We start from the raw sequence: 10,674 nt of genomic DNA on the forward strand, positions 1-10,674 counted from the left end.
TTTGCAGGGAAAAATGTAGAAGATAAATGGGCAAACTTTAAAACATTGTTAGAAAAGCACACTTATCAGTTTTTACCCTTGGGTAATAAGTATAAAAGAAATAAGTCAAAACCAATGTGGCTAAATAAACAGGTAGGGGAGGAAATGGACAAGAAGAGGAAGGCGTTTAGATTCTTTAAGTCAGAAGGGACAGAGGCATCGTATCAGAATTATAAGGAATGTAACAAAAATTGTAAAAGGGCAATCAAATTAGCAAAAATGGATAATGAAAAAAGGATTGCAATAGAAAGTATGGTCAACCCTAAAAAGTTCTTTAATTAACTTAATAACAAAAAAATGAGAAAAGAAAATATAGGACCCTTTCAGTGTGGGATGGGTAGGCAGATTATTGGCGATAAGGAAAAAGCAGAGGTATTAAACAAATTATTTGCCTCTGTGTTTACCAGGGAAGAATCAAGTTCAATAGTAGTTTATAATACCTTTCCTATCTAAAAAGATGTCTAACCTTTTTTTTTCTATTCTATCTGCCATCACAGTCTCCATGGGTAATGAATTCAACATTTTAACTGCCCTTACTGTAAAGAACTCTTTACTTTGTTGCTGGTGAAATCTCCTTTCCTACAAACTTAAGGGATGCCCCCGAGTCCTTTGTTCTGCCCTTGGGATGAACAGTTCATTTGAAAGCTCCTTGTATTGTCCCCGAATATATTTGTATACAGTTATCATATCACCTCTTAGACGCCTCTTTTCTAATGTAAATAAATCGAATTTAGCTAGTCTCTCCTCATAAGTTAGATTGTTCATCCCCTTTATTATTCTGGTGGCTCTTCTCTGCACTCTCTCTAGTTCCATAATGTCTTTTCTTAGGATTGGTGCCAAAAATTGTACTCCATATTCAAGGTGTGGTCTTACTAATGCTTTGTAAAGGGGCATAATTATGTCTTCCATCCATTGCCCGTTTGATGCAAGATAAGATCTTGTTTGCCTTTGCAGCTACTGCATGACTTTGGCACTATTGCTAAGCTTGCTGACTACAAGCACTCCTAAATCCTTCTCCATCAAGGATTCCCCAAATTTATCCCCATTTAATTTGTAAGTCGCCTTTTTATTCTTGCATCCCAAATGCATAACCTTACATTTATCTGTATTAAACCTCATCTGCCATTTACCTGCCCACGTTTCCAGTCTCTCCAAGTCCTTCTGAAGAGAAATGACATCCTGCTCTGATTCTATTACCTTACACAATTTAGTATCATCAGCAAAGATGGAGCATTTGCTCTCGATGCCAACCTCAAGGTCATAAATAAACAAGTTAAAAAGCAGGGGTCCCAGTACCGATCCCGGAGGTACTCCACTCACGACTTTAGTCCAACCTTAAAAAGTTCCATTTATGACAACCCTCTGTTGTCTGTCCTTTAACCAGTTTCAATCCAGGTGCATATATTATTACTGAGTCCAATTTTCTTTACTTTGTACACCAACCTCTTGTGTGAAACCGTATCAAAAGCCTTTGCAAAATCTAAGTAGACCACATCAACTGCTTTACCCTGGTCTAAATTCCTACTTACCTCCTCAAAGAAACAAATAAGGTTAGTTTGGCATGATCAATCCTTCATAAATCCATGCTGACTATTACTAATAATTTTGTTTTCCATTGGGTATTCCTGAATATTATCCCGTATTAAACCTTCAAGTAATTTCCCCACTATTGAAGTCAGGCTTACAGGTCTATAATTCCCCGGTTGTGATATTGCTCCTTTTTTAAATATAGGCACTATATTTGCTTTACGCCAATCTTGTGGTACTGAGCCTGTGGAAATGGAGTCCTTGAATATCTAATATAATGGTTTTGCTATTACTGAGCTTAACTCCTTGAGAACTCTTGGATGTTTGCCATCATGGCCAGGTGCCTTATTTACTTTAATTTTTTCAAGTCGCTTATGAACTTCTTCCTCAGTTAACCAATTGGTCATTAATATGGAGATTGTGGCTTCCTCCTGTGGCGCTACTATTGAACTTGATTCTTCCCTGGTAAACACAGAGGCAAATAATTTGTTTAATACCTCTGCTTTTTCCTTAACTCCAATAATCTGCCTACCCATCTCACACTGAAAGGGTCCTGTAACAGGGTCTTATCCCTGTTAACAGCCTTGCCTCTAATCTAGCAGTGTGCTGGTTAATTGCACACCTGCAATCAACCACTAAACCTGCCTAATCACAGCCCCATGAAAAAGCCTGTTCCCAGAAACAGGAGGGAGATTTTTCCTCAGTACATAAGGGTGCTGACAAGAGGAAAGCAGAGAAGCCTGCACACAGAGGTCTTGAACAGAAAGGCTTTGCAGAGATCAAGATACCCAGAGACCTATATTCTTGGACACAGGGGACCCAGGAACCTACCAGAGACTGACATGAAGGGCCACTTGCTTTAAGGTATCTCTTGAGACTTTGGGGAATAGGGTGGTAATGGGATTATCCCTCCAGCCTTGGAGAAAGGGATGGGAAAGTAAGTTAGACCTTACACAGGGATAGGCGTTTGTTATTTTGTGTTTTTGTATATTTTGCCTGCATTAAGGACCAGGCTCAATAAAGCCAATATATAATTTCACCACAATCGGTCTCCATTATATGTACCTCTGAACACATCTCTTACAGGTCCTATATTTTCTTTTCTCATTTTTTTGTTATTAAGGTACTTAAAGGACATTTTAGGGTTGACCTTACTTTCTATTGCAATCCTTTTTTCATTATCCATTTTTGCTAATTTGATTGCCCTTTTGCAATTTTTGTTACATTCCTTATAATTCTGATACGATGTCTCCGTTCCTTAAAGAATCTAAACGCCATCCTCTTCTTGTCCATTTCCTCCCCTACCTGTTTATTTAGCCACATTGGTTATGACTTATTTCTTTTATACTTAATACCCAAGGGTATGCACTAATAAGTGTGCTTTTCTAACAATGGGCTCTATGCAGTAAGCGCCGAAAAAGGGCTCTCAACAAGTTTTCCCTATTGGCATGATTTTGGCGATTTGCCCTCGCAGTATTCAGGAAGGGCCGAATCCCTGCCGAATCCCTGCCGAATCCCTGGCGAACCACTGCGAAAGCAAAACGCCAGGGAGCCGGTGATAAAACAGCCTGTCTTCCGATAACCTGGCGATACGCCATTTCTGCCGATATGTGTTTGCAGCAGAGAGAGATCCACCACTCTCTCTGCGCAAACATCGGCAAAATAAAAATATATCAAAACAATTTTTACTCATAGTGTACATTGGCGACCAAATTTATTCTTACTTGGCTAGCTCCGCGAATTTCAGAGTATCCCGGTGATGTGCAGTTTTGTGTCATTTTCTCCCGGGCTGTATAGCGTTATTTCCGCGGCTGTGATTTAAGCATTTTATTCCGGCTGGCTGCAATATTGCAATGCCGTGTAAAAACGCATGGGGGCGCTTGCGAGCTGTTGTCTCTGAAGTCTAATACCTTCGCGGTTCAACCTGCAGTACACAGTCTGTGCGTGTGCGCGCAGTAATAGTAAAATTGCATATTTAATTTATTTTAAAGTACAGTAGGTGAGGGGGTTCCTAACATCTGGGGGGAAATGAATTTTAATTCTATGGTGAGTACTGTCTTGTTGCCGTATTATTTTGGTGGGGCTGGCTGGGTGCTTCTTTAGGGGGCTGACCATTACTGTACTGTACATTAAAACTTTTCTTTTTTTTTCCTCAGAAAAGAAAACGGCTAATGGGGTTTTTTCGATGGATAATATTGTACTGTACTGTATGCTGATGTTTTCCGGCCATACAGTATACTGTGTAATAAACCCTGATTAAATAAAACTATGCATTTATTCTACATACAGTATTCAGTATCGTGTCATTATTTGTCTTCCACAGTATACTGTACAGTGGTATACAGTGCCTTAAATCTATGGGCAAAAATAATTTTATTCCTAGGTGCCCTAGAACAGAAGTTCCCACGCCAATTGCCCGTGAACTTGACCGAGGCCCTAAGTAGTTTCCACGCCAATTGCATGAATATAATGTAAAATAACCCGTTCTGTGGGTATCAGCGGGTTGAAATTTACCTGTTCCCCATGTGGGGGGACCCTTGCCATAGTGGCAAAATATCAGCCTCCCAAGACCCCCGGAACCGGAGGTACCAAAAGACAGTTTAAAAGCACATTACCAAAGTGGCTTTTTTTCTGCCATGCAAGTCAATGGCAGAAACCTGAAATTTAACATCACCCTGAGTCCGTTCTGTTGCCACGAGAGGGTCGCAATTTGCCATGCAATCCTGCCGCAACTAGGACTACATGGTGCCCGAATATGAGCCCTCTAGCTGGAACAGAACCGGAGTTCTGGGTTCCAGCTTTCTGCTCATTGTGACTTAGCCGCTTCAAAGCTTTCTCCGCCATTTGCGCTCAATTGTAGGACCCACCTCGCCGGTGTGACCCTTTCTCGTCGCCATTACTGCTCGGACCCTGTTGGGGTCAAGTGAGGGGGTTCCTAACATCTAGGGGCCAAATAAATTTTATTTCTAGGTGCCCTAAAACAAAAGTTCCCACGCCAATTGACCTAGTTCCCACGCCAATTGCCGTAGTTCCTACACCAATTGCGCGACCAGCCAGTAAAAAAACAGTGCAGCAAGCCTCTACAGTACACAGTACATTTGTTACACTGGCAAAGGAGCAGATGGAAACAATGTGAGGCAATTCAACATCGTCTTTTATTGGTTATTTACAATATTAAAACATTTAAAGTGCACAGCAATTCAAAACATCAAGAAAACAAAACATTTTTGGTGCATGGGGCAAAGGGAGTTAAAGTGACTTGCTTTTTTTTAACCATCCATACACAATAATACATTCTGCAGCCTTTATTACATTCTTCTGCCTGCCACAAAACATTTTTGGTGCATGGGGCACAGGGAGTTAAAGTGGCTTGCTTTTTATGTACTATATTTGGGGGTTGTCTTTGGGGTCTAATCACACCATCCCCCAACCCTTAGAGGCCTGTTCTTTGAATGGTACTGTAATGCTTTCAAAAGTCCCCTCTCGAATTTGGAAAACCTTTGTGAAACATGGGGAAACATGAGTAATGCACATTTCTAAGAATATTAGTTAATACTAAGGTATACAGTATACAGTACAGTACTGTAATGTAGTGTATAATATACTGTACTGTACTGTATATACTGTATTGTAAAATTAATTTTTCTTTAGTCTTTCTTTATCTTTTCCTCATTCTGTCTGCAGTACAGTAGTTCATTGAGAGAGGAGAGGTTTTGTGTACATCATTGCTGCTGTTTATATACTGTACATTTGACTGTACAAGCAGATTTGACTGGACACAACGCCCCCATCCCCCTAGGCCACTGTTTTTCCTGGAACGACAAGAAAACCAAAAATTAGTGCAGTTACTGTACTGTATTATGGCAGAACTACTGTAGTAGGTGGCTGGTGCAGCATCCTCTGGAAAGAAAAAAAATGGGGCAGTTAGTAGGCAGTTACTGTAGTACTGTCCAACTAGTGTACTGTATACCATACTGGAACTACTGTATACTCTGACTACTGTTAAATTCTATGTATCTGTAACCTAATGGCTGGTGCTGCTCTCTCTGTGTCAGGATTGCCTAGACCTCCTGCCTAGCCATAGCTTCCTTGTCCACTGGGTGTGCTGCTGTCTTCTGTTGGCTCTGGGTTCCTCTGTCTGTCTGTCTTCTTGTTGCTCCTGTCTCTGTCCTTTATAGCTTGCTTCCTGTCTGTTGCTTTTGCCTTTGCTTGCTAGTCAGACTCCTACAGTATGCTCATGCCTGTCTTTGATCCTGACCTGTTTCCTGTACCTGTACCTGTATTGTAGTCTGCTCACAGTAAAGGTCCTTGCTAGTAATCTGGCTTGTCCCTGGTTATTCCTGCTCCCCGGTCTCAGTCCCTGCTCCCTGTTCTTAGTCCCTGTCCTGCCCCGCCTGTCCTGTTCCAGTCTCCTCGTTGCCGACCTCTGCTTGTACCTAACTTCGCTGCCTGCCGCCTGCCTCGGACCCCTGCTTGTACCTGACTTCGCTGCCTGCCGCCTGCCTCGGACCTCTGCTTGTGACCCCTACTACGCTCGTGCTGTTCCGGCCACCGAGATCCTACCCGCCACAGGAGTCTCCCGTGACAGAAAGCAAAGGCCACTTCTGGATCTCGCTGGAACAGATTCTTCTTCTGCCTGCACCCTTTCCTGCCTGCTGCAGCAGACCACATCCGCATGGTTGAAGATAAGTACTTTCGTTTCTTTTTTGGAAATCCAAGTTGGGATTTTGAAAGGTTTTTTTGTCGTTGCTGCTAAGTGTTCTGCAAGAATTATTGCGTTCATAACGAAAAAACATTTTTTTCTGAGACTAGAACTGTTGCTACCGACTATTGCAGCTTTCTTTGAGATGTTTATTTTTGCAAAGGTTTCTGCAGGGTTTTTTGTGCCACTTTCTCCCTGAGAAGAATTCCCTATTATAAAAAAGACCCGTCCCTGCAGTACCTGTTTTTGCCATTTTGAGACTTTCATTACCTGGACAAGAATTGTCTCTGCATTGTGGGTGGGCCACTGCAGATTTTCAGACTCACATTTCTATTTAGGACGGTTACCTTGATTTACTGCTGTTCACAGGGTCTTCATTTCAAAAGACAAAAGTGCTCCCATTATTTTGTTGCTGCATGCTTTGATTTTCTTGCATCTATAGTTTTTCATATGATTGGTTCTAAGGTTTCAGGTTTACCTGCAAGTTCCCCTAAAGTTTGTTTCTCTGCAACATATGATATCCCTACGCCTGATATCAAAGGTTTCAGATTTGACTGCAGGGTTCTCTGTCTGATATTCCTATGTCAAAAGTTTCAGATCTAACTACAAGTTTACTCTGGATTAGTTTCCTGCTGTCTATGATATTTCTATGCCTGATATCAAAAGTTTCAGATTCAACTGCAGGTTTTCTTTGTCTATATGATATCCCTACGCCTGATGCATAAGGATTTAGATGTAACTGCAGGTTTTCTCTGTCTGTATGATATCCCTATGCCTAATGCCTAAAGATTCAGATATAACTGCAGGTTTCTCTGTCTATGTTTTTTCCTTGCATTTATAATCTCTGTGACTGATGTTAAAGTCTTTAAGGGTCAGCTCTCCTATCTTGTGTCTCTCTGTGTCTAATATTCCTGTTGTTCATTCTAATGCTTCTGTTTTAAAAACACATTTCCTCTTTACTGGTGTCTTGGGAAGTGTGGTTTAATTATGGCTCCCACTCAAACAGTCTTGAGCAGTAAATGTGAACACAGTACCACTGATTCTTCAGAACTTCTCAAAGCAAGGAAGAAGAAGAAGAAGAAGGGAGGCATTACTGTGGAAGTTGCAGAAGGAATTAAGAATGAAAATTTAACCTCAGAGTCTGCATTTGATGAAAGAGATATGCTGCAGCTTAAGGCAACTCACAGACGTAGCCCAAAAATAGTGGAAGAAAAGAAAGATGCTCCTACTCAGACGCTTCAAGCTGCACAGAAAGCGATTGATTGTCTTTATGAACGTTTAGATAAGGAGCAAGAGGCCAAGATTGCACTACAAAGCTGTCTATCTTCAGCAATTGCTAAGTGTGTTCTCCAGGAGAAAGAAAGAGAGCAGTTGGAGAGGGACAGGGTAATCCTGTCAAGTAAGCTGGAGAAGGCCTATGCTGATAATGCGCAGTACCAGAATTTCATGGCTCAAGTTGGCGCAAAACTGGAAGCCTCTGAGGAGAAGAATTGCCACTTCAACATAGAACTACGTTCTTTGAGAGAGATCTTCGAAGGATTAAATAGCAGTTTTGAAATGGTAACCCAGAAGTGCAAGAATCTCTGTGTCCAGGTCAGTGAAGGAGATAAGAAACTCCATGAATTAGGAGAGGAGAAGAAGCAGTTGGCCCAGGAAAAGTTGGATATGCAGACAGCACTGCAGAATGCAGAGAGAGTGCTGCAAGAGGAACGTGTCTCCCTGGAGCGGCGCACTCAGGCAGAGAATATGCTGCAGAGTCAGCTGCGAGAACTACGTGCACATCTGCAGGACGCCAAGGAGAGATGGGTGAATGCTGAAGAGAGACAGCGAGTATTGCAGGAGGAAAGGTTCCAGACTGCCTACAAGATAAAGATGCTGGAAGAGTATTTGAGTACCCAGTGTGTCCCCAAAGAACAGCATGAGGAGCTGAAGGTCACACTGAGCATAACCAGAGCCTCGCTGGAGGAGGAGAGGTCTGGGAGAGCACGGCCCGGTTCTGCCTCCAGCAGAAAGTCTCTTTCAGACTCTGGTTCCACAGAGACATCCCCTCTCAGTCCTCCTGGAGACGTGGGGGAAGTGGGCGACCTGAAGGAGTTTGTTCTGCGCCCCGCGCCACGCGGTGTCACCGTCAGATGTCGGATCAGCCGAGACAAGAAAGTGATGGACCGAGGACTGTTCCCCACCTACTACATGCACCTGGAGCGGGACGAAAACCACAAGCTCTTTCTTCTCGCTGGGAGGAAGAGAAAGAAGAGTAAAACATCCAACTACTTGATATCTATTGATCCGACCGACATGTCCCGGGAGGCGGGCAGTTTTACTGGCAAACTCCGATCCAACCTAATGGGGACCAAGTTTACAGTGTTTGACCGCGGTGTTAGCCCAGCCAGGGCTCAGGGACAGTCAGAGAATGCAGCGTCCCGGCAAGAACTGGCGGCTATTTGCTATGAAACTAACGTCCTCGGGTTTAAGGGTCCCCGGAAGATGGCGGTTCTCATTCCCGGAAAGAATTTCAATCACGAGCGCATCCCTTTCCAGCCACACAATGATTCGGAGAGCCTGCTGTCTAAATGGCAGAACAAGTGTCAAGAGAACATCATCGAGCTGCACAATAAGGCCCCCGTGTGGAATGATGACACTCAGTCTTACGTGTTCAACTTCCACGGGCGTGTCACACACGCATCTGTGAAGAACTTCCAGATTGTGCACGACAATGATCTAGAGTACCCTCTGCCCACTGACAAGCCACCAGAGGTGGGTCACCTTGAGTCGCCGTTTCATCAAGGCCTCCGGGAAGAGCCTGGAGGATCGTCCGGAGAACGCTCCTGAGAGGGGGGAGTAATGTCAGGATTGCCTAGACCTCCTGCCTAGCCATAGCTTCCTTGTCCACTGGGTGTGCTGCTGTCTTCTGTTGGCTCTGGGTTCCTCTGTCTGTCTGTCTTCTTGTTGCTCCTGTCTCTGTCCTTTATAGCTTGCTTCCTGTCTGTTGCTTTTGCCTTTGCTTGCTAGTCAGACTCCTACAGTATGCTCATGCCTGTCTTTGATCCTGACCTGTTTCCTGTACCTGTACCTGTATTGTAGTCTGCTCACAGTAAAGGTCCTTGCTAGTAATCTGGCTTGTCCCTGGTTATTCCTGCTCCCCGGTCTCAGTCCCTGCTCCCTGTTCTTAGTCCCTGTCCTGCCCCGCCTGTCCTGTTCCAGTCTCCTCGTTGCCGACCTCTGCTTGTACCTAACTTCGCTGCCTGCCGCCTGCCTCGGATCCCTGCTTGTACCTGACTTCGCTGCCTGTCGCCTGCCTCGGACCTCTGCTTGTGACCCCTACTACGCTCGTGCTGTTCCGGCCACCGAGATCCTACCCGCCACAGGAGTCTCCCGTGACACTCTGTCTCTGTAAAGAAAAAACTAACTACTGTATACTCTTACTATCTGGAAAGAAAAAATCTGTGCGTTACTTACCTGTAACATACTGTACTGTACTTACAAAACTACAGCACAGTACTACTTTCCTGATGCTTGCCCATTACGCACGATGACAATGGGCAACACAGTGGCAATGTGGTCTATATATTTATTGCAGCGTTCCACGGTGAGTACTGCACCGACACACTTTATTCGAGCAAATACCCAGTATGTACCTGGCAGATACCTGGAATGCGCTGCTCCTCACCTCTGACAAGCCCCGTTGCGTTTGCCTTCCCAGCCTGGGTTCATGCCTGGCTGATGGGCGGCTGATCTGTTAAATGATAATGATTAGGATTTAATAGGCTGCAATGCTTCGCGTGTCTACCAGATGGCATAAATTCATGAATTGTAATGCAGTATATATATATATATACTGTGCAGTATTGCAGCCAGCGGGAATAAAATGCTTCAATCCCTGGCTGGAAAATAACCCAATGCACTCGGGCAGAAAACAGTCACAAACCTCAATACACCCGGGTATACCCGAATTCGTGGGACTAGCCGAGCTCGAATAAAGTGTGTCGCCAGTGTACATCCTTCCAAAAACTCAGTATGCCTTTCAACAACTCGTCCTTTTTGTAGGGTTTCACCACTTTCCGGATATGGTCTTCAGCTGATGCCAGACCATTTCGATCGGATTGAAGTCTGGCGACCTGTCATTGGAAAGAAAGGACAATTGGTTTAAGAGCTAAAAACAGTGGGGAACAAAAATGGGACACGGTCTACTGCACTTACTCCGCTGGGGTCTTCACCCAGTTGATGCCGCGCTCAAGGATATGCGCCGTTGACACGGTGTGCTTGGGATCGTTGTCCTGGTAGAAGCGGTGACCATTGGGGAAGTCTCGTGTGATGTATTGCACTATCTCGGGCACAATGTTGTCTTGGAAGTAAGCTTTATTCATGATTCCTATAGCAAGAAAAGAAAAGTGCTCAAAAAACTGCAC

The 10,674-nt window shown here is 43.9% G+C and overlaps 1 protein-coding gene across 1 annotated transcript; it reads left to right on the forward strand.

Annotated features, from left to right (window-relative positions):
* Positions 1-5,714: 5,714 nt before the first annotated feature.
* Positions 5,715-9,456, forward strand: LOC142496297 (uncharacterized). Its single transcript, XM_075603006.1, has one exon. The coding sequence runs from the start codon at positions 7,256-7,258 to the stop codon at positions 9,095-9,097; it is 1,842 nt and encodes a 613-aa protein (XP_075459121.1). The 5' UTR covers positions 5,715-7,255; the 3' UTR covers positions 9,098-9,456.
* The last annotated feature ends 1,218 nt before the right edge of the window (positions 9,457-10,674 follow it).

This window comes from Ascaphus truei, chromosome 1 (assembly GCF_040206685.1).
Source record: "Ascaphus truei isolate aAscTru1 chromosome 1, aAscTru1.hap1, whole genome shotgun sequence".
NCBI lineage: Eukaryota > Metazoa > Chordata > Amphibia > Anura > Ascaphidae > Ascaphus > Ascaphus truei.